Source organism: Labeo rohita, chromosome 8 (assembly GCF_022985175.1).
Source record: "Labeo rohita strain BAU-BD-2019 chromosome 8, IGBB_LRoh.1.0, whole genome shotgun sequence".
Classification (NCBI taxonomy): domain Eukaryota; kingdom Metazoa; phylum Chordata; class Actinopteri; order Cypriniformes; family Cyprinidae; genus Labeo; species Labeo rohita.
In genome coordinates, this window is record NC_066876.1 from 8,674,250 (window position 1) to 8,699,455 (window position 25,206).

A 25,206-nucleotide genomic window follows, 5' to 3' on the forward strand; every position below is an offset into this window, starting at 1 on the left:
AAAATTCTAGACTATTTTGTCTGATTTAAAAATAAAAAACTAAAATGAGTTTAAAAGTCATTTTAGGCAAAAATATAATTTATAGTATGAAAAACCAATATTCATTTAAAATTGATATACTATTTGTCAAAAATAACTAAAACAAGTTTAAATACAAATAATTTTAGGCATGACATTGTAATATACAGTATTAAAAATGAATTGATATTAAAGTTTATCATATTAAAATACTGTTGTCTAAAATTCTAAGATGAACTACAACTAGTTTAAATACAAGTAAATTTAGGCAAAAAATATAATATTTACAGTATGAAAAATTAATATTCATATTAAAATTCTATACTTTTTGCCTAATTTTAAAATAAAAAACTAAAATTAGTTTCAATACAAGTCATTTTAGGCAAAAAATAAAATTTACAGTGTGAAAAGTAATATTCATATAAGTTTTATACTAGTTTGTCTAGTTTTAAAATAAACTAAAATTTGTTTAAATACAAGACCATTTAGGCAAAAAAATATGTAATTTACAGTGTGAAAAAAATTAATTCATATTCAAATTCTATACTATTTTACCTAATTTTAAAATAAAAAATACAATGAATACAAGTCATTTTAGGAAAATAAATAAATAACATAAAAATAACCATCAGTATGAAAAACAAATTTTCATATTTCTACACTATTTTGTCTAATTTTAAGATAAAAATATATTTTAAAATAAACTAAAATTAGTTTAAATACAAGTCAATTTAGGCAAAAGGTGTTTACAGTACGAAATTAATATTCATATTATAATTATGGGTTATTTTGTCTAATTGTAAAATAAACTAAAATTAGTTTAAATACAAGTCATTTTAGGCATAACATTATAACGTACCAGATAAAAGATAAATTAATATTAAAGTTCACTCATTAAAATATGATTTTGTCTAAATAAATAAAAAAACGAATTAGTTTAAATGCAAGTAAAATTAACAAGCTGAAGGTTACATTGACAGTAACGGTGTTATAAAAGTGTTTACTATTTATTTTAGGTTGGCATTAGATGGCAAATAAGTCAGCAAAATTGCCCCATGTCTGTGTAACATGCAAAACAGTTTCAATAGAATTACCAGCTAAAAATGACAATGGAATTAAATGACTTGGTTTGTTTCACCGCCCTAATGTGCAATACATCCTATGCTTGTTTTTTTTTCCCCTCCCAAAGGACTTTGTTATAGGTTTGTATAGTGTATGACTGAAAATAGTTCTGATAATTTAAGATTATGATGGACCAGCCCTTGAATGACTGGAGTCTTTTGATTAGACGTAAACCGTGTCTTTATTTTTTTCATGGTTGCATAAGAATATTGAGACTATCAAAGGTCAAATCAGGGTAAGTGAGCAGGCCGACAGGGAGGGATAAAGGCTGTAAACCTCAGTTCAGTATCGGAGGAAAAACAAACGTCCACACCCGAGAACAGTAGTGTAGTTCTATGGCGTATTCCCAATCTGAGATATTTACAGCAGCTATAAAACATCACGGATCACATTCCAGAGCCCATGTGCTGACTAACAACAAAGCCGGCTCTCAAACGTCACTTGATCCTAACAGCGAACAGTCTTCATTTTTTGAACAGTCTTTGTTTTTCCATCACAGAGTCCAGACATGTTTTAGCTGTCAGGTAAATAGTTGGTAAGATTTGTACAAAGCTGCTGCAGGCCAAGGTGTCACGGGTGTCTTCAGTATCCTTAAAGGGACAGTACACCCAAAATTCTGTCATCATTTAAGCTACATTAACACTCACATGGGTTAAAACGCGTATTCAGATGTATTAGGCAACAGATCACTGTTTGCACTCCCCATGGTAGTCGCCTCATTTGCATTGCCGTTTAAATGATGCACCAGTCGCTCTTTTTTTTTCATGCAATTACAATAAATGGTGACTAAAGCTTTTCAGCTTCAGAAAGTCTACTGAAGCATTTTGTTTTTATACACACAGCTCTTAGTAAGCTGTACAGTATGATTTCATAAGGCTGGGAACATAACACACAAGTCATATGGATCACTTTTATTAAATTTTGGGGCATTTGTGTCCTTTTTGATGGTTGAAATGTTCAGTCTCTATTTATCGTAATTACGTGTTAAAGCGACCAGCACAGTCTTGGCTGTACACGTAATTTATACCTTTTAAGTGCCATGGAAGAAAATAAGTCGTGGGCGTTTGGAACCCATTTCTTCCACAATTTGCTCTAAGTAGTTTTAAGGAACATTTGTGTCACAGATAGACTTACTTAAGTGATGTGTTGCATATGTGTACTTGAATTTTTGTATTTTTTGTTGGCTTTTAAGTTTTTGGATAACTGGATGCACTGCCAATCAAAAGATTTTTAATATTTCTAAAGTTCTGCTCACCATTTATTTGATCCAAAGAACAGCAAAAATGGTACAATTTTGAAAATGTTTTACTGTTTAAAACAGCTGTTTTCTATTTGAATATCTTTTAAAATGTAATTTATTCCAGTGATCAAAGCTACATTTTCAGCATCATTACTCCAGTCTTCAGTGTCACATGATCCTTCAGAAATCATTCTAATATGCTGATTTGCTGTTCAAGAAACTTTTTTTTATTATTATCATTATTATCCATATTTAAAACAGCTTAGTACTACTTTTTTTTTCAGGATTTCTTAATCTAAAGATCAGCATTTATCTGAAATAAAAAGCATTAACATTAACACACTACCATTCAAAAGCTTTAAATTATAAAAATGAATACTTTTATTTAGCAAGATGCTTTAAACTAATCAAAAGTGATGATAAAGACATTTATAATGTTACAAAAGATTTCTATTTCAGATAAATGCTGTTTTTCTTAACTTTCTATTCATCAAAGAAACCTACTCAGCTGTTTCCAACAACAACAACAATAATAATAATAATACTGTGTGTTTTTTTTTTTTTTTTTTTTTTTTTTGGTTTGTTTGTTTGTTTGTTTTAAGCAGCAAATCAGAATATTAGAGTAATATCTGAAGGATCATGTGACTGGAGTAATGATGCTAAAATTCAGCTTTGAAATCACAGGAATAAATTTTTAAATATATTCAAATAGAAAGCAGTTGTTTTAAATCTTAAAAATATTTATGTATGTTTTTGCTGTACTTTGGATCAAATAAATGTAGGCTTGGTGAGCAGAAAAATATTTTACTGTTCAAAAACTTGTAATGCATGTTGTTTTTTTTGTTTTTTTTTAAACGTTTTGAGTAAAAGACTGGGTAAAAGATTGGGAAATGATGCACAAGAACTCTTTCAACGTGAAGTTTTAAAGTGCCCTATTATGCCATTTTGAATATTGCCTGCCTTGCAGTGTCTAATGTAGCTGTATGTAAATGGAAACAATCTGCAAAGTTATAAAGCCAAAAGTGCAGAATAAATGAAGTTATTGTCTTCCAAAATAAAGAATCGACTCTGAACAGCCTAAATGAGCAACTGCTTTTCTAATCTCGGTGAGTTCAATGCGGGATTCACAAATCGCTTGCTCTTAAAAGATGGTTTAGTACCCAGTTTATTTGAACCAGCTGGCTTCACTGAATCACAGCCTGTAAGTATGATAAATAATAGATGTTTATATTTTCTAATGAGCATTCATAATATGGGACTATGACTGACAAGCGCTGTATGTGGTAGACCAATCACAACAGACTGGGCCATCTGACCAATCAGAGCAGAGTAGGATCACGGAAAGAAGCAGTTTAAAAAGACTGAATCTTTGAACTGCTTCAAACAAATCATTTGAGAATCGCTAGAAAATGAGGTGATGTTAAATGCACATTTTGAAAAAAAAAGCACTGTTTAACCTTGCATGCATGTAAACCAATTGGAAACTTAAAAATGGCATAATGGGGCCATTTAAAGTATGAACCTGTCAGGGGCTTGAACTATAAAATCATGTCTTTATTTTGGCCTCAAAGTTTGCCTGAAAAGCAAGATGTGATGCCTGACTACTAAATCCTGTGGTGGTCTTAGTCGTGGTTTTGCTTGGTTCTTGTATGGAGCAGATGTCTCTGTAAACTCTAGGGTCTTCTACACGGTCTTCTTACTGTCAGGAGCCCACGCTGTCAGGACATTTCTCAACTGCACATATGTTAGTAATAAATGTTTGCACCACTGTCTACCATGGTCTCAATGAGGTTCAGTGCATTTGAAGTGGGTACAGTGAACCATCATGGCTCCAAAGAGCTCATCATTAGATGAATGTCCAAGATTACTAAGATCTTTGCTATGGCTGGGTATTTGTATTTATTTATTTATTTAAAATATTTGATAGCTGTTGCTATTAAAGGAAAAGTTCACTTCCAGATCAAACATTTACAGATAATGTACTCGCCCTCTTGTCAACCAAGACGTTCATGTCTGTCTTTGTTCAGTCGTAAAAAAAAAATTGTTTTTTTTTGAGGAAAACATTTCAGGATTTCTCTCCATATAGTGGACTTCAATGATGCCCTGAGTTTTGTCTAGCTCTGCGTGAACTCTGTGTATTCCGGTTCAAGACAGTTATGGTATGTTGAAAAACAATCTCATTTTCTTCTCCAACTTCAAAATTGTCCCGCATTGCTGCAGAAGTACCGACCCAGTGTTTACAAAGTCAATATGCAAAGAAGATCAAACACCCTTTACAAAAAAAAAAAAAGGCAAAACAGTGATGTAGGACAGTTTTGAAAATTAGTTTTTCTGCCTACCCTAACTGTCTTGAACCGGAATACACAGTGTTCACGCAGAGTTGGACAAGCGAGCATTTAACGTTAAAAAGTATATAAATTGTCTTAATAACCGATCATTTCGCTAGATAAGACCATTCTTCCTTTGCTGGGATCGTTTAGAGTTTGAAGCTGCATTTAAACTGTATTTTGGAAGTTCAAACTTGCGGGCACCATAGAAGTTCACTATATAGATAGAAATCTTGAAATGTTTTCCTCAAAAGTTTCCTCAAACAGTTTCTTTACAACTGAAGAAAGAAAAACATGAACATTTTTGGCATACATTTTTGTTCTGGAAATGAACTTCTTTAAATGACAAGAATTGTAAATATTGTCATAAAAGCCATTTTTAAATATTTTAATACTTATTTTAAAAGCATTTGATTCATTTCTGCAAACAACTTACTTGGATCATTGGATATAATCCATTTCATTTAAGTTACAAATTCTAAACTGACTTCTAGAATTCTAGAATTCTACACTTTTTGATCACAGTGGCTCCACTGTTCTAATATAAAATCCGTTTTGCCCTTTTCACTAATTTTAATCATTAATATTGATGTTAAACTGCATTTTTTGGGTTAAGTATCTAAAGTGGTTTCTTGCTCTCCTTATGGGTGCTGCAGCTTTAAAAACAAACTCCAGGAATGTCAGTCATGTGGCACCTCTCTGTGATTCCTGCTTGTTACAGTATCTTTGTGTGTCGGTGGTATTGAGCTGCAGTCATGTGGAATAGGATGAAAGGTGTTCTGAAGAACAGGTGAAGGCAGTTTACCTTTCAACAGCAGCCAGTGGCTTAGAGATGTGGAAACTATGAGACACATCTGCGGTATTTCAACTTGATGTCAAATTAAACTTGACCGAGTCTTTCTCCATCTGTGGGTTTTCCCCCTTTTTTTTTTTTTTTTTTTTTTTTTTTTTTTTTTACCTCTCTTCTCACACTCCGTTTTTTTCCTCCCACAGCACTCCTGAGAGCATTGGGCAGCAGCCTGTGGTCAGATGATGCCGTTTACAGTGAACCTGTTTGGCCCGTCCCCATGGGGATTCAGAATTTCTGGAGGGCGAGACTTTAAGAAGGCCATAACAATTTCCAAGGTAATGTTTCATCTCTGCTGAGTTGACCAAACTATCAATCCAGAACATGTTTTATCTCCTTGTTTTTCTTGCATCAGTGATTAAAGCAATGAGGGCTCATACCTAAACGCTTAATAATGTCTTACTTCTCACATTAATCACTTGTGTCTACCTGTTTTGCTTTCTGTCTCCTTGACTACTTCAACCAAACAAGACCTGTGTAATTAAAGAGGAAGTTCCTGGTTATTGTATTGCATTGTAGATGGTCAAGCCATTGTTTTTTTTTACTTCGTTTTCCTTACAGGTATTCTCCATTTCTTTTTTTTAGAATAATGGAAAATACAGTCATTATGCAGTGAGTAAAAGGCTTAGGCACAGCATGAATCATTGGGTTCCCCTTGGAATATGACAAAACCAAACATAATCACAGATCTAATAAGAAACAAAAATCTCAAACTCACACAAATGATTATCGCCAACAACTTGTAAGCATCCAAGTAACTTTTTCCGTCATACACCCCAATAAACTTCACAAAATCTGTCTTGTGGTTGGTGGAAAAACATTTTGAAAGTCACTGGGACCATAAATGGGCTACTCCGGAATAAACCAAAAAATGAAAATGCTGTTATTAATTACTCACCCTCATGTTGTTCCAAACCTGTAAGACCTTCATTCTTCTTCAGATCAGAACACAAATTAAGATATTTTTGATGAAATCCCCAAGATTTCTGACCCTGCGTAGACAGCAATGTAACTGACACGTTCAAGACCCAGAAAGGTAGTAAAGACGTTAAAATAGTCCATGTGACATCAGTGGTTCAACCTTAATTTTATGAAGCTATGAGAATACTTTGTGCATGAAGAAAACACAAATAATGACTTCATTCAGCAATTTCTTCTGATGGACTGACATGAAAGAGAAGAAATTGTTGAATCAAGTCATTAATTTTGTTTTGGCGTGACCTATAAACAAACAAACACATGTTGAGTATGTTGAGCTTGAATCTGGTCTCTCAGAATAAGTTAATCCATTACTTTTTTTGCAGTTAAAGCTTTCGACACTGGCAGTTGTGAAATATTGTTTTTCAGATGAGAAGTTCAGAATCTGCTGTACTTCTGCCACCTAGTCTGGAACCCATTTATTTTTGTTTTTCATGGGCTTTGGGACAATTTTCAAATTGAACCAAAACACTTCCTCTCAACTTAAAAAAAAAAAAAAAAAAAAAAAAAAAAAGTAAAGTTCATTTCATGAAAACTAATTCCATGTTGTGATCCAGAAATACACCACAGTGTTTCTAATTAAAGGCAGCTAATGCAACCTTTCCTTTTAGATCCTGGTCACATCTGCGTTGTAGTCCAGAATTCCATTGGATTTAAAACTAAACCGCTTTAGAACACTAACACTTAAAAATTTATGACTCCCATTATCCTTATTGTTTCCCATTACCGTACTGTTTCAAATGCACTATTAAAGGGATGGTTCACTAAGAAATGAACATTTACTCACCCTCATGTCGTTCCAAACCCATAAAAGTTTTATCTTCAAAACACAGCTGAAGATATTTTTTTATAAAAACCTGAGAGATTTCTGTTCCTCCATTGAAAATACAAATCTTTTGATGCTTCAAAATGTTCATAGAGACATTGTATAAAAACCAGGTCTTCTGAAGAGGCCTGGTTGCTTTATTTGATGAACAGATGTAATTTAGTCTTTTATTTACACACAAACATTGAGGTCAAATGTTTACATACACCTTGCAGAATCTGCAAAATGTTAATTATTTGATCAAAATGAGAGGGATCATACAAAATGCATGTTTTTTTTTTAGTACACTGAGCTGAGTAAGATATTTCACATAAAAGGCGTTTACATAAAGTCCACAAGAGAAAATGAAAGTTGACTTTATAAAAATGACCCCATTCAAAAGTTTATATACACTTGATTCTTAATACTTCATTTTTTTAGTGATAGTTGTTCACGAGTCCCTTGTTTGTCCTGAACAGATCAACTGCCTGCTGTTCTTCAGAAAAATCCTTTAGGTCCCACAAATTATTTGGTTTTTCAGCATCTTTGTGTATTTGAGCCCTTTCCAACAATGACTGCATGATTTGACATCCATCTTTTCACATTAAGGCAACTATTACACAAGGTTCAAACGCTCACTGATGCTCCAGAAGGAAAAATGATGCATTAAGAGCCAGGGGTGTAAACTTTTGAATAGAATGAAGATGTGTACATTTTTCTTATTGTGCCTAAATATCATATTTTTTTAAATTTAGTATTACCCTCCAGAAGCTACAGTAAATGCTTACATGTTTCCCAGAAGACAAAATAAGTTAAATTTACCATGATCTTCAAATCCCTACTATTTTGGTAAAATAATTAACATTTTTGCAGATTCTACAAGATGTATGTAAACTTTTGACCACAACTGTACATTTAGCACATAAAACATGCTAAATGTAAGCTCAGATGTGTTTTCTTCACGCAATTTTTATTTTTGTGAAAACTACCCTGTAAAGGGATAGTTTAAATTTTGTCATTAATTGCTCACCCTCATTTCATTCCAAACCCATAAGACCTTGGTTCATCTTTGTAACACAACTTAAGATATTTTTGATGCAACTGACACATTCAAGACCCAGAAAAGTAGTAAGGACATCATTAAGAGAGTCCACATGAGCATGCATCGAAGACTGACGTGGAAGGGATTGTTGAATAAAGCACAAAAATACTCTCATAGTTTTATAAAATTAAGGTTGTGAACCACTGATGTCACATGGACTACCTTTCTGGGCATGGAACGTGTCAGTTGTGTTGCTGTCTATGTATGGTCAAAGAGCTCTCAGATTTTGTCAAAAATATCTTAATTTGTGTTCTGGAGATGAACGAAGGTCTTACAGGTTTGGAATGACCTGAGGGTGAGTAATTAATGACAGAATTTTCATGTTTTGGTGAACTATCCCTTTAAGGACTTCACTGTCTCAGTCCTCTAGGCTTGTGTTGAGCCCTCAACAGCCAGTATGTGAAGAGAATGAGTGCCTAACGGTGTCCATGCAGTGCAGGAGACCTTTGGTATTGAGAGGGGTTGTAAGAAATACAGAATAGAACAGCACGGGGTGTTTTTTTTAAGAGGGCTCCAAAGGGCTTAATGGAGAGACAGGTCAGAGTGTAATAGCAGGAGTTTGGCATGGGCACAAATCTTGAGCTCCACTCTTTTTATTGCCTTTGTCTGAACTCACCCCCTGATTCCTCAAGGTTTTTACGTACGTTTTGACACTGTTGCGTGAGACAAACCTCAGACGCTGTCTTCCGAAACCTACCTAGATATTCCTATAAAAATACCTGACGCCACTGAGAGTTATTGCATAATTTAAATTCTCTGAGTAAAGTGTGAGGGAAAGCGCTCATCTGTTTCTCAGGTCTGGTCCACACGGAGGGAAAGGATAGTCACGCTCCGTGTGAAGCGAGGCTTACTCTGATTACATGAGACGCGCTCCATTGTGCGTCTCTGTAGCAACAGTTAATTGGCACTCGAGCAGGTCCTCAAACATGGCACCTCTGCCCCTCTGCTTTCAGTTAACATCAACAACAACAACAACAGCTGAGTGGCAGTCTGCAAGGCCTCTCTGTGCCGGGTTGTTTGGGTGTTTTGAATTGAGCTGAGGTGTTGCTTTCCTCTTCTCCTACTAATGAGGTTGTGGCCTTATTGACTGTTGAGTCTTGAGGGGATTCTAAGCTTTGCTCAACTAACAGCAGCCCTTGTCAAGATGTTTTTAAGATTTCTGCCAACTTTAACACTGATATAAGTAAGCCATTGGTTGATGCTTAAAAAATTAAAAGGCTGTGGTGTGATTAAAACATTGCTCTGTTTGACACAGCAACATTGACTCAACCAGTGGTAGATTTTGGGGGTGGGACTTTTCAACCAAATGACAGTTGAGACCTGTTCAGAGAACCTGTTTAGAAACAGTCATATGTGGCAGTTATATTTGCACTCTGTAAAACAAGTCAGAGTAAATATAGGCGATTTAAAAACATTGCTAATAGTTCAAGCGGATGTCACGGTTCGATACGATTTTGGTACAACAGAAAAAAACAAAAAAAACAAATCTACTATACTAAGTTTCTTTTCATTTATTTTGAACAGACAGTAGTACAAATTAAAAAAAAATTCCACCTACATGTGAAAATACTACATATTACATCAAATTAATGTTATACATACAGTACAGTAAGTACATACATACATACATACAAGGAATACTTGAAATATATATTTAATTTAGTCAACTGATAGACAAGTGGGAAAAACTGTGCGACAAGTAACATAGCCTATATTTGCTGAGTTTCAGCTCAGTTTTGTGACAGAAAGGAAACTCAAATGGCAGAAAGCGACATCCTATTTGTTATTTAAGTCGATTTTGCTGGTATGAGGAAAGTTGAAGTAATCGCGCCGGTGCACACAAACACAAAACATATCAGTTCCAGGATTCTAGCATTGCTAACTTGACAGCGCAGCTGGTACTTTATCAAAATAAAACGCAGTGAACCAAACATCAGTGTGATCGCCTCACTGTGTCACCGTTAGAAAGCGACTGAAGTACAAAGTCTATAATTTACATAATAGTTTAGCATTTGGATACTTTGCAAATATGGAATATTTGGATTTGTGCCGTATGAGAGAGGTAGGATACAAGAGCACAAAGCTCTATTTCGCAGACAGTTGAGTGCGCAAGCCTTTAAAGTATACTCCTTTGTGAGAGACGCGTTCAGAATCAGCACATGGTCACTGTCTAGTGGGCTTTGTTTTCAAGTGTGCAACCCCTTCTGGATTGAGGGTGAATTGCCTGTATGCGTTGTAAGGCCTCATGCACCAAACCGAGATGCCCGTACCATGATGGTTCGGTACAAATACATGTATCGTTGCACCCCCACTAGCAAGCTATGTAATGTTTAAAACCGAACAATTGGTAAAACAATTTTCAATACATTGCAGAAAACCAAATCTTATCTTGAAGTAGCAAATAATAAAATAAATACATTGACTGACTGGTTGAATTTTTTTTTTTTTTTAGGTGAACACTGGCAGTAAAGCAGAGACAGTCGGTCTTCAGCCTGGAGACATCATCTTGGAGATTAATGGACTTAATACTGTCGAGATGCTGAATGTAGAGGCACAAAACAAAATCAAGAGCTGCAAAACACAGCTGCAGCTTCTTGTAGAACGGTGAGGGTCTCTCTGTTTTCGTTATCTACGTAGTTTTTCTTTGAGAGGTGGATGCATTAGTACTGGTCTAAAATGACAGTAATGGTCATGAAATACAAGAAGGTTTTTACTTTTTTTTTCAATTTTTCACTCAAATTGAAAACATCACTTCTAAGGAAAGTCAGTTCACTTTGTGGCCATATTTGCAATGCCTCCAGGTAGGCATTTTTGCTAAGCCATTTCTGAACTATCTGCTGCGGGAGAAATACCGAAATCCCCAAAACTATCTGACAGACTCACATATAAATAACACATTTCAAACCAACAGTAACATCTGACGTGAAGTTTTTTAATAAAGATGTAAAGCCAGAATTGATTTCTCTTTCGTATGTTCTTGTGCTTCAGTTGATACATATACACAAAATTATGTCAAAATATTTGTCTTGGCAAGCATTGTCTTAAATTGTCGGTTGTGTCTTAAAGGGGTCATCAGATGCCCATTTTCCACAAGTTGATATGATTCTTTAGGGTTCTTAATGAAAAGCCTATAACATGCTTAAAATTTCTCAATCGTAGTGTAAACACCTTTTTTGCCTTGCCAAAATCAGCTCTGCAAAAATCATCCTGTTCTGGTCGAGGTTGCTTTAAATGTTAATGAGCTCTGCTTGCGCCGCCCCTCTCTTCTCTTTGTGGAGTGACGAGCCTGTTTACTTTGGCCGCATTTAACCGCCAAACTTACTAACTAGCACATTATTAGGAAAGGCGATTGCAAAGATTCATGAAAAAAAAACCTTATACTCACTTCTGCTGTAAGTGAAGCTAGATCACGCATGATTCACATGAACATAGATGGATATATGTAAATTGGGAGCCGCATTCCCTTCACAAACAAACGTAATTCACTGCATCTTCAGCGGCTCAGATGTCGGGAGTAAATGACGACCACTATGTTCATTATTACATCCAGCAACACAACACCTCAATTGCTCAATCTCAGATATTCTTGTCTAACTTACATCGCTGCTCCGGCATCGAAACAATGGAGGTAGGACTGTTACAGTTGATTTAGGGTGAGTCTGAGGTCAGACCAAAATTTATGCGGACACCTTCAACATTTCTCAGATTATCACAGCTTATTTGCTATGTAGACAATGGTGATAAAATATGACAAGAACTCAAAGTTAAACTGTGTCGGAACAAATTCATCTTGATAATGTCAGATAACTTTGATAGAAAGATATGTAACAAAACATCAGTTTTACTGGTAGTCCTCTGTATAAAGACTTTTTGGGTATAATATGTCACAGTTTACTTAATTTTGCTATATAGTGTCCTGCACCAACTAGTAAAAAAATATCTAAAATTATATCTTGTGTCTTTTGGTTTGATTTTTGGTTTGACTGCATGATATAAGTAAGAGATTCATTCATTGAACGGTGTATAGACAGCTTTACTGATTATAAGGGGAGAGTTTTTTTGAGAGCGCTTAAACTCGCATTAAACTCAAGTGAACTGAAGTAATATTCTTTGACAATGTAAATGTTCTTTGCTTGCTTTCTCTGTATAGTTTATTCACAGTTTGAATAACTGGAAGGTATAGGTAATTAAAACAATTTAAATTATTACCTCTTCCATGAACATGATTTGTGAATTCAATACAAAAAAAAAAAACATTTCCCATCGTTCCACTCTCCTTCATAGCGTTTGGTTTGTATTTGTTATTGTTTTTAAAAAGCGATCTCTATTGACTTCTTTAGTCATAAAGAGATTGTTTTTAGAGGAAAACATTTCAGGAATGTTCTCGGTATAGTGGACTTCTATGGTGCTCGCAAGTTTGAACGTCCAAAATGCAGTTTCAATGCAGCTTCAAAGGGCTCTAAATGATCCCAGCGAGGAATTAGGGTCTTATCTAGCAAAACGATCAGTTATTTTCTTAAAAAAAAAAAAAAAAAGTATATACTAAACCTCAAATGCTCATCTTGTCTAGCTCTGCCTTTCACTCAGTCAGTAAAATAAGTGAACCTTCTTAATATTTAGGCCTATAGTATTGGATGAAATTCAGTAGTAACTAAATATGTTTAAAGGAGCTAAAAATGTGTTCCATGTGGTTGTGCTGCTCCTACAGTAGCTGTTTTTGAATTAAAGCACTTCTCTTACATAAGACCCTGAAGTCCAATGAACCCAAAACCAGTTCAGTTATACAGAACTTCAATTAGCTGATTAGTTGTTCAATCATCTTATTGGCTAGTTGAAGTCTGTAATTTTGCTCATCTTTACATGTCAGCATGACTAAACAAACTGCTTTGGCCAGTACCTTTGCTCTCTTTGAGGGCTGTGTCCATGTGAGTACATTTTTCCCTTCTGACCTCATGTCTCTGGCCAGGCCAGAAACAACAGTGGGCCCACAATGGCACTCTAGCTCTGTGTGTGTGTGTGTGTGTACTGTAGCCCACAGTATTGGAGGAAGAGGGTGTGTGTCTGCCCTCTTCTAAGTTCATATTAGTCTGAGTTATGTAAGTATCCTGCTGCCTATTTGACCCTTTCATTTTCAGGACAATCCATCTACAAATGGAAGAGCCTACTGAGTGTAATAGAGGAGGGACGCTGACTTGTGTCTAAATCAGTTTGAAGAATTTAAAGAATTGTTGGCATGAAAGAGAGTTTCCTTAAGATGTTTTGTAAAGTGTTTCCTTTTTAAACACTTTACAAAGCAGCCGGATAGTATGTCAGTATGTAGAACTGGGGCCAGTTGAATTAAAGGGATAGTTTACCTAATAATGACAATTCTGTCATTAATTAATCAACCGCATGTTGTTTCAAACCCGTAAGACCTTTGTTTTGTGATGAAATCCGAGAGCTTTCTGACCCTGCATAGACAGCAACACAACTGACACGTTCAAGGCCCAAAAAGGTAGTAAGGACTAGAGGTTGACCGATGTATCGGTTTTGCTTTGCTTCGATAGTTGTTTGGCGGAACTATCGGTTATCAGCAAAAATCCATGCTGATAGTTTTTTTTGGGTTGGGTTCATTGCTGAAGCAGCTGAGAAGGTCATCATTATTAAGTGGCAACCTCTGCTCTTTCTATTGAAACCAACACGGAAGTGACTTAAACTGCAATTCATCAACTGGCCGCTGGAGACCGGCTCCAAAAGGGAGTCAATCTCATAGACTCCCAATGTTAAAATGCCCAACTTTACAGCAGAAAAAAAAATGTTTACAGCATGGTACCAAAAGTGGTTTTGGTCTATATAGCTAATTTTTTTTATTTTTTTTTTCTCATAAGTTTAAATTATATTAGGCCTTAAAGTTCTGCATAATTTAGGACGTGGCCACTTGAGTGGCAGGTGGATTACCACTGCTGTCACCACCGTCACGCTAGGTGGGCGTGGTTTCTGCAACCAGCTCCACCCACGTCCAAACCGGCGATGGCCGACTCCCGCCCACTAAGAGCTTCAGAATTGCTCTTCAGAAACCTACGGGTGACGTCACGGACACTACATCCATATTTTTTTAAGAGTCTATGGTCATTATACAGGCGGCTTTAAAACATCGACAACGAAACGGTGTGTACAGTATACTGTAGTGCATGTTTTAATGCCATTACTAAGCGATGAATATGTTGACTAGATGCTGCATTAGTGGAGAAAAGACAGCAGTATACTTTTGCCCGTTTGGTGATCAAATGTAATTGAATTTCTTCAGTGTGTGTGATACCAGATAGCTGCGAGTTCTTCTAGACGTGGCGCTGCACTTTTGGCCGTTGTGTGACTAACATATTTTTATATTTTGATTAGATTAGGTTAAATTGTGAAAGTACACAATATCCATACGTATGCAATTACAATACTGTGGCCTTTGTGTAGATATTTAAAGATGGCCATCTTTAGCTTGATTGTTGATGTAATAGTAACACTTTACAATATGAGTCCATTTGTAACATTAAGACTGATAAAAGCTGTAGAATAGAAGTATTGTTCCTTGTTAGAGTGTGTTAATTTCAGCATTTGCTGATATATTTTAAAAATTTTAGTTGCTTTTGTTGCTGTAATGATCATTATATAATTAATATACATTTTATTCATTTACAAAGTATGGTTCAGAAGGCTACTTTTTTTTTAATACTAGAGCACTATTTATTTTCCCTTCAGTATCCATTTTAAAAACTATTGGTCGACTAATCGGTATCGGCCAGTGTGGTCCAGCCTAATTATCGGTATCGGTAAAATCCAATATCGGTCGACCTCCAGTAAGGACATCAATAAAATAGTCCATGTGACATCAGTGGTTCAACCGTAATGTTATAAAGCTACGAGAATACTTTTTGTGGGAAAAGAAAATAAAAATAACAAATTTCCTCAACAATTTCTTCTGTGTCAGTTTTCGACACGTGTTCATGAGAGTAACGCAATGCATCTCTGTATATGTGTATAAAATGTCACATTTAAATCTGAGTTGTTTTGAATTTTTGAACCAGTTCTCTAGAATGAGTCAGATTTTCCAGTGCTGCATATGTGAGAAACACTGTGAAGTGTGTTTGATTTATCAGTATTCTCAGCAATAAAATTGCATGTGCAAATCAATATGATATTAAAAACAGCCATGTAGTGTTTGATTATGCTACTAACACTAATTCTTGGAAAACCTTTTTTATTGCTAAAAGCTACTGTGCACTGTTTGAATGTTTGAAAAATATAGTTAGTATCGTTGCTAATATTGGTTAGATATTCCTGGACAGTGATCTTGAAGTCTTTGAGCTAGTTTCTTTATTGTCACCAGTAACTTTTGGCTTTGCATTACACTGTCAAGTATTAATGGCTCCTGTGAGAACTTTCCAGCTTGTGAGGAGCCTTTGATGTGGGTCTCATGTAGTTTTATAGTTTTTTCCCCTGTCCTTTTCTCATTTTATCTCCACATTTTTCTGTGACGTTCTCATATAGACGCTGTAATGATTTAATCTCTAGTGAGCTGAAAATATGGCTGGAATGCCGCAGTACATGTGGTGCGTTCAGATGCTCTGATGTCTTCTGAAGAATGAAAGCGTACTGTCACAAGACGAAAAGTCGCACTGGAAATCATGTTGTAATAAGGAAGAAGTTGCAGGAGGGAATTTAGCTGGGAATTCATGCATTTGCCTTCAAAAGTAGATCGTCTCAGAAGACGAGCTACCATAGTCGTCCTCTGTAAATCACATTAAACATTCAGCTGAGGCTCATGTGTTGACACTCAGTGTTTGCTGATGACCTTATTGAGAACGGGGCACACAGCACAATGACGTCAGTTTAGAAGTGTCTCACTTTGCAAACAGCGTTTCCTCAAGTTTTTTGAGTGAGGGATTGAGTATCGGCCAGAGCGAAAGCAGTTTGGAACTGGATTTTTTTTTTTCTGGTTTGATCTTATCTCAGTGTTGTTTGACAGAATGACAGGACTTGTATCACTGTAAGTATCTGTATTGTACATGTACATCAACAAGTAGAAAGTCTGCTAAGCTATTTTTAACACATTATGTCTGTGATGCAAGTTAAGAAATTCTGAAACCACAGATACTATTGTAGATGATCTGCACTGGTTATAATGTAGCCATTTTTGGAACCTCTTTGATGTTCAGTCATGCTGTAAAAGAGTTGCGTGTATCACTGTTTTGAGTCTCTCTCTTTTTTTTTTTTTTAAAAAACTGTGCAGTGTTACGCAATGTAAAGCAGGTGTTTTTGTTATAGACAATCTGGCCTTTTGGTTTGCATCCATTAAGCTCCAAATAAAGAAAATAATCAAATTAGATGAAGTACCTTTAATTTGCAAAGTATTTAATTATTGAATGAATTAGTACTTCTTGGAAAATCTCAAAATGAAAATATTACTATAACTTTTCGAAACATTTTTGGGTTGAATTTTCACCAGATGGCTGTCAGCAGTGTAAAAGATAAATTGTGTGTGTTTAAAGGAAAAGTTCACCCAAAAAATGCACCTTCGATCTATCCTAGGTGTATGTGACAATTATGTCAATTCTGTGGCTCTTTCAAGCTTTATAATGCCAGTGAATGGGTGTTGAGATTTTGAAGTCCAGTAAAGTGCATCCATCCATCATTAAAAGTGCTCCACATGGTTCCAGAAAGTGAATAAATAACCTCTGAAGCAATTTGATGCATTTGTATAAGAAAAATATCCATATTTAGAGAATACAAAACACCAGTCAGGAATTAGAAGTATAAAAAGAGGATTTGTAAAGAAATGTTGGTTCTCGTGAGACTAGCATATTCTCACATCATGCGTCATCCGCTGGAACGCCACTCTCTCATGAAGCGTATGACAGTTAGTGGAAGCTAGATTACGGTTTATAAAGTTTTATACATAGATATTTTTCTTACACAAACACACTGAATTGCTTCAGAAGGCCTTTATTAACCCTTCAAGACCTAGAACATTTTCGGGGCACCTGACACGACTGCAGTTTTCTTTGTTTTTTCAGACCTATTCCAGCATCAGCAGTCAGCATCAAATGCTGTATATCATTATAAACAGGAGAACTTGAATTTTCTTTTTGTCTTCTCTAAGAATGAATGAATTTCCAAAACTTTAAGGAAAACACAAGCAAAAATGTTATTTATTTATTTATTTATTTATTTTTTTTTTACTGTGTACTCAAACAAAGTCCAGAAGTTTGGATTTTTTTTCTTTAGGAAGTTGCATTTGGGAACGCTTCCAAATAAAAATCAGTCTACATATAACATTTCCCAAGGAAGTTACAGCCATTTATTACAGTATTGTTATAGGTGCTTTTCAATGAAAAACAGGTGTATTTAGTTTACTGACAATATAGATGTGTTCAAAAATGTTTACGAAATACTGCAGCACTGAAAACACTGCAAGTAGTGAAAACAATTGCACAAATGGTCTTGTGCAACAAATATACAAACAATACAAATGAATCACAAACTACACACAAAATAAGAGACAAATATACAGAATGCATCAGAAAAAAATAGTGCAAATGATCTTTATAAACTATATAAGAATAATTTACATAATATAACAGCCAAATGAATCGATCCGCTAACTGTAGTCTGAGTCGATTTTACCGGACAGCGCATAGCCATTTGAAAATGTAAATTCCAGTGCTTTAGCAAATATGTGCTGCTGTTTCATCCTTGTTTTTGGTTTGTTTTATGTGAGTGCTCTGTCATGTGTTTTTCTGTGCTTTTTCAGCGAGTGCTCTCGTGCAAATGTTATTTTGTATTTGTTTTCATGTACACATGACGCACTTTACTTTTCACTTTGAGTTTGCTCAAATTTCCAAAGAAACGTGCTAACTGGTGGTTCAAAAATTCCAAAACCAATGTTTATTGGTTGAATAGATGACAGTTTAAACCAATCTGGGCACAGAGGTGGGACTAAGCGTCAACAATCGTTCCTGTTTGGCTCAGACAAAAGAAATGCAATGGTTTCTTCGGACGAATCAATGCAGATCAAAATGTGATGGCATAATCACGTTCACTGCAGAGCCTCTGAATATCCAAATGAGACAAAATAATACAAAAAGAGAATCTCAGCTTTGATTACATTTGAAAGCATTCAGATTGGATTAGCGGTTCGAAAGTTATTAAATATTTAAAAACAATAATTATCTTTAGCCATGGGTGGCTGTCTCGGTCTTTGAGGGTTAACCACTCAAAGCCATGTGCTTTTTATGATGGATGGATGCACTTTATTGGACCTCAAAATCTCAACAGCCATTCACTCCTATTATAAAGCTTGGAAGAGCCAGACCTTTTTTTTTTTTTTAATATAACTTCCGATTGTATTTGTCTGAAAAAATAAAGTCATATACACCTAGAATGGCTTGAGGGTGAGTAAATAAGGGGGTAATTTTCAATCATCATTTTAAAGCAGTTAATGACCAGTATTGGATTTGTAGACAATGGCTTAAATATTGAGTCAGAACTATCTAGAATAACTAGAAGTATCTGTTTGGCCACCTGAGACGATTATCAAAACTTAGATTTGGTAGCATTAATGATACCAAATGAACACACTCAGCTTTAAAACATTCTAGCAATGAAAATTAATTTATTTTCCTCAACCCGTTGCATTATATGACGCCAAAGTTGATCCCAAACAATGCTGGGTGGATTCTAGACCCTAAATCATGTCAGTACTTGTGCAAAAAGCAGTACGGTTTTAAAATCTATTGTGCAACTGCTGATTTATGCCCATTCTGCCAGAGCTCAGTGTACAGACAACCTGTTTTCATCTTAATTGTCTGTCTCTGCCTATCCAACCACTGTCTTGTAGCAGGAAAAATAAGAAACCAGAAGTTAAAGGATAACAAAGGCTTTAATACGCTGACTCCATCCCCTCTCCAAAAAGTAGCATTTCTCAATTTGAGACTCATCCAAAGCTCATCTCCAGACCTCCTCAGCTTTGAGCCAGAAAGGTGAAGGGGGAGAACTGAATGTTCAGTTTAAGAGGAAAGAATAAATCAAAGACATGACATTAGGATGAAATGGAGTGAAACTAAGTATGAGAGATAAAACAATTGCGAGCAGAAGCAGCAAAAGGTAGAGGGCGCGTAAAATGAATACGTCCGCTGGGCTGCTCGTGTCTTGTTTTTACTGGCAGCGATGGGAGGATGCTCCGCTTAAGACCTCGCAGTAAAACATCTCATTAACGCCAGTGAAAAAAAAAAAAAAAAAGCTTATTTGGAAAGACTAATCCAATTCTCAGCCCTACATCAACTCTCTGACTGAAAGTGCTCTTTATGAAGTGTTTCAAACGTCTACAGTTTGAAGCGCAAATAATTCAACAAATAAACCAGATTACGTGGCCAGAGTGAATCCATTTCCTTAATTGGTGAGCTTTTTCTTTTCATATACCCATGAAAGACTAAAAGTGGGTGTTTATGTAACAAGAATATTCAAGAAATAAAATAATAATAGTTTCCCGAGGAGATCTTGGCTTCCCAAGGAATAAGCGAAGCCAGTTTGACTGAGGTACGTGAAGACGTAGAGGACCGGCTCTGAATCAGGCCCTTGTGTGGCATTCCTTCCTCATGAAGCTATAAAGAGCTTTCTGTACCAAACATATGCCAGGGATTAATTTTAAGATAAATAAACGTTTTCAGACATGTGGTGCTTCCTGGTCAGGGGTTCTGCTAATGTATTTAAACAAGACTGTGTTGTCTTTTCTCTGTCAGATTTCATCAACTTACATTCTCGCTCGTTCAGCCTTCTGCATTTAGTTATTTTTAGCGGAGGAAATAAATGGCGGTATTGAGGGGATTCTTTCTGCTTGTGTCAGTCTCTCAAATGGATTTTTATGTTTCATGATGATTTTGAGAAATGATTTTCTTTTGAGTGAAGTTTTAGGTTTATCCAGCTACTCTGACTCCTGAAACATGCTTGCATCTCCTGGTTTATACCAGATTTGTTACTTATAAAGCCATACTCACTAAAGCTACAGAAAGTTTTGAAGAAGTTTTCAACAATGCATTTGTTTAGTTAAATAACTATACATGCCTTAAACTAATGTTTGTTTCTTTCCAAATAGACCTGCTCCTCCCACTCCTGGTCAGACCAATGGAATCACAGAGCAAGTGGTCGGCCGCTTCCAGGTCAGTAAAAAAACAAATGTTGTTGGGAAAGTTTACCCAAAAATGAAAATTGTCATTGACTCGCCCTCATGTTGTTCCAAGATGACTTTGCTGCTTCTGTGAAACATAAAATATGGTATTTTGAGAATTTGGTTGTCAGAAAGTGGACTGGGGCCAAAACTGTTTGGTTTCTCCACAACATTCTCTGTAGCAAAATACAGGTCATATTGGTTTGAAATGAAATGAAGGTGAATGATGACCGATATTTACATTTTGTCTTTTTTGAACTGTGCCTTTTAACTGCAGATGTTTGGCAAATGCAAAGAGACTATGCTCATGATCAGTAAGAATTGTATTAAAAATAAAATTCATTTATTCATTTATTTAAATATAATTGTTCTTCAGGCACAGATTTCATGTGGATTTGCAAGTTATTAACTTTTCAGTTCCCCTTAATTTTAAGTATTTGCTCACTAGGTGTGTCTTATTATAAATTCTATTTTGCATTATTAGGGTCTTATGAAATCAATTTTCTTTTTTTCCCCCCCAAATTCAGGTTTCTATTTTTTATTTTTTTATTTATTTTTTGGGGGTCATTTTTTCTGGATTCTGTTTTTTTTTTTTTTTTTTTTTTATTTAAATGTTTCTAGACTCTGTTTTAATGGTTAAAATAAACATATTAATCAAAATACATGTCTAAATTATTGAAATCATGGAAACATAAAAAGCTTTTCTAATTTTCATTTCTAATTTTGTAAAAAAAAAAAAAAAAAAAAGAATTAGTTAGTTAGTTTGTTTGTTTATTTAATTTTCCCACAAATACTGTTTTGTGTATTTACATTTTTCTGGTAAATAAAATGAATTTAAAAAAAATTCTGGTGTATATTCCTTAAAAAAAAAAAAAAAAAAAGTTTTGATTTATTCATCCCAAATTTGGCAAATTATATACAGCATATCCGTATGTATTATATACATTATATCGATAGCATTTTGTGTGTGTATATATATATATATATATATATATATAGTAAATTCCATTTTTATGACTATATAGGGGTCTACATTATAAATTTTCGAATTTCAGCATATTAGAATGATTTCTGAAGGATCATGTGACACTGATTACTGGAGTAATGATGCTAAAAACTCAGGTTTTGCATCACAAAAATAAAAGACATCTTAATATATATAAAAATAGTAATAATATCTCACAATATTACTGTTTTACTATATTTTGACCAAATTAATGCAGACTTTTTCAAAAACATTAAAAAGTCTTGCAGATATTGCAATATTAAAATGGCAGCATATCCTTATTTAGAAAAAGTTGCTGCAAGAAGCAACAAACCGGCAGTCTATGCAGGCCTGTGGTGAGTATGTCACCCTACTGAACCGCTGGCGCAGGGCTTAGTGTTGGGTTCTTTTCTCAGATATGCAGTAGAGCACGTCTGGTATCCATTAAGAGAAAATGAACTTATCTTCTTATCAAAGATTTATAGTTTGTCAGGTTGAGCTCAAATAAGACATTTGAGTCTATATTTCCCACTTGTTCGTTTTCTATGCAACAATAATTCTGCATGTCTGTGAAAGTCCATGACATGTGAAAGGAACTTGGGAGTGTTATAAATCAGACAGAGTTCCTGTCTTTTAAATGCTAAAGGGACTGCTGACGGCTCTCTGTTGTAACAGATACTACGATCAGAAGGATTGTGAGCCCCACAGGTCTCGTAGTCCTTCCGTACGACCATGTGAGAACTTGTGAAGAAGCACACATGAGAGTTTAGCAATAAGTTGTTGCCACATCTTAAATTGAACAAAAAATGCATCTAGTGCATCTATTTTTTATTTTATTTAATATTCATATTTTAAATTAAAAAAATGTGTTGAGGGTGGAGAAAAGAGTATTTATCTATAGACTTCTTTGATCAGAACTGATCAATTTAAACGCAAGTATGTTTTATTAATGTTTTTTTTTTTTTCTTGTGGTTGTGCAGGAGGCTGTGCAGGTGAGTCGAGATGAGAACCAGAACTACAGAGAGTACACCATCTCCAGCCCAGCCTCTCTGTCACCTGGGCCATATTCACCTGAGCCACCACCCAGCCCTGACCGCAAAGGGGGCAGAATCACACCCACCAATAAGAGGTACAACTACATAAGTTTACTGCTCTACTGAGGTTTGCTACTGTCACAATGATTCAAGGACAATGATTATGTTTATACAATGGGATTGCATGCTGGCAGTGCTTTGAGCAAACATTACATCTACATACTTCCATACGTGTTTTGGTTTTACAGTTTGACAAAGTAATGATTTCAGCAGCCTGTTTGCTCTCTGTGGTCCATTAGTGTTATTGATCATGTAAAGAACAGCACTGTAGAAGCCATTTAAGGGCTGTTACAATGGAGACATTGGACAAATGTGTTCTGGCACAGTTTATGTTTTCCTGACTGATGCCTTTAATTACTTTATTACTTTATGGTTAGCTGTATTTCTGTAACAGAAGTGTTTATGAAAATATACTCCATTCATTTAGAGTAGATTGTATGTGTTGGATGAGTGATATTAAGCCTATCAGCAAAACGTTTATTTTTCTACTTTTGATAACAAAAAGATATTTTGCAAGAATATACAAGCTGTTTTATTTACAATGAAAGTGGTAGTGAGCATGACATTTAAGCTCCACGAACACTATAAAAGTTCATGCAAGTCGTATGTTGTATGTAGGGCTGACCCCTTATAGTTGACTAAATTTTGTCGACCAAAATTTTATTAGTTGCTCGCAGAAAAAAAAAATCCACAGAAAGTGGCAAAGTCATGCAGACCATGACTGACAGATTATTAACGGCTGGTCTTTGTGGTAATATAATACATCGGACAGGACATCCAAATGCTCGTCTATCATTTATCGACCTCAAATATGGCTTTTTATATGAAATATGTAAGTAGTAGCAACTTTACATGACCACTCAATCTAATGCTAACCTAGAAAAATATGTGCTATTGAAGTGTCAGTAGCTGAACAGTGGCGCGGTCACTGCAGGACAGATGGAGGTGCCGGTGCGGTCACTTGCTCTTAAAATACTCCATAATTTTTTGGTCATACAGATAAAAGTAATACATTTTTTGAATCTGTAAAGACTCTATGTTTATTTGTGTGCACTCACAATAACAACGAAACATTGTGCTTTTGTAAAATAATTCAAACAAACAGGATGCCGTCTCGGTCTCTGTAAACTTGAGCGCAAAACTCTGAAACTCTGTGTATAGTTGCCTTACAGGCATGACAAATATACATAGAGAGTGAAATGTCTAATTTTAAATGAACCAATTCAAATAGAAAACACATATTCTCAGATTATGTAATCCGTATGAAACATGCATACAGTCACATCACTAATGTGGAGATGACGAGTCAGTGTCAGTGGACTTCATCTCTTAAGTCGTAAACAAAGAAAGTGCTATAGTTTATCAATAAATTATAAAAACTTTAATCCAGCAAGCTTTTTTTTTGCATGCACTTGAGAACTTATTAGGCTATGTAGGCGATTAAAGGCTTATTATTATGATTTATATGGTTTATTAATAAACGTGCGACTAATAGTCGACTAATGCTTAAAATGAACGATTACTAGTCGACCAGAAAAATCTTTGTATGCCAAGTCTTCTGCAACCAAGTCATTATTGATTAGTAAATTTTGAAAACATTGGTCATCATTCATTTTCATTGTATGAAAAAAAGCAGCTTGGACATTGTGCAGTTTTTATTTTTGGGTTTACGTTTTTAAGATGTTAGTTCCAAGAAAATAGGTAAAGCTTAAAGTTATTGTACAGGATGCATGTTAAGATGCTTGGGACTGCTTGTGCAGTTCATAATGTTCATTGTGAAGAACGTTTTCTTAAGATGGAGGGTTGTACCAAGTTTCCTGTTATGGAATCAGCACAGGGTTTATGCAGAGGGAATAGGTCAAAGTTCAGCACTTAACTACAGGTGAAATATTCAGTTGTCCTGAATCCCATACACGCGCACACACAGATGCAAATCTCTATCTATTCTCCTCAGATTTAACATAAGTGTCTGACCTCTGAGTGACTGCAGCACATTCCACGTATCACTACTGGTGAAGCTCATTTGATTAGATTTAGTGATGGATTATGGCTACATTCATAAATTATGGATTAATCAAGCAGAACTTGCCAGATGCCTGCATTACAACACAGCAGGGTGCTGAGAAAATAACTTGTTACTTGTGATATTGCCGCCCAATAAGATCTGTGTTGTGCGTTAGGACTAACACACTCTGATTTGTTTTTGAAGAGATGGTATTTGATTTATATTGTTAAGCGCTGCATTAAAGGGATAGTCATCCAAAAATGAACAGTGGTCGTGTGACTAGTGAGCTATATACTGTAAGATGATCTCATACATTACTTCAAAAAACCTGATATTGTACACTACTATTAATGTTTAGGCTCTGTAAGGTTTAATTTTTTAAAAATATATATTTTTGAGTGAAGTCTCTTATGCTCATAGAGGCTTAATTTATTTGGTCAGACTTATAGTAAAAAGAGTAATATTATGAAGTGTTATTAGAATTTAA

At 35.2% G+C, this 25,206-nt stretch overlaps 1 protein-coding gene across 2 annotated transcripts in view; it reads left to right on the top strand.

Annotated features, from left to right (window-relative positions):
* The window catches only part of pdlim2 (PDZ and LIM domain 2 (mystique)), an 82,592-nt gene that overhangs the window by 17,017 nt on the left and 40,369 nt on the right, over window positions 1-25,206 (top strand). For both annotated transcript variants that reach the window (XM_051117013.1, XM_051117014.1), the window contains exons 2-5: window positions 5,701-5,832; window positions 10,892-11,043; window positions 20,564-20,627; window positions 22,601-22,749. In XM_051117013.1, coding sequence (XP_050972970.1) covers window positions 5,737-5,832; window positions 10,892-11,043; window positions 20,564-20,627; window positions 22,601-22,749 — 461 coding nt within the window. In that variant the 5' untranslated portion in view covers window positions 5,701-5,736. The remainder of the gene's footprint in view (window positions 1-5,700; window positions 5,833-10,891; window positions 11,044-20,563; window positions 20,628-22,600; window positions 22,750-25,206) is intronic.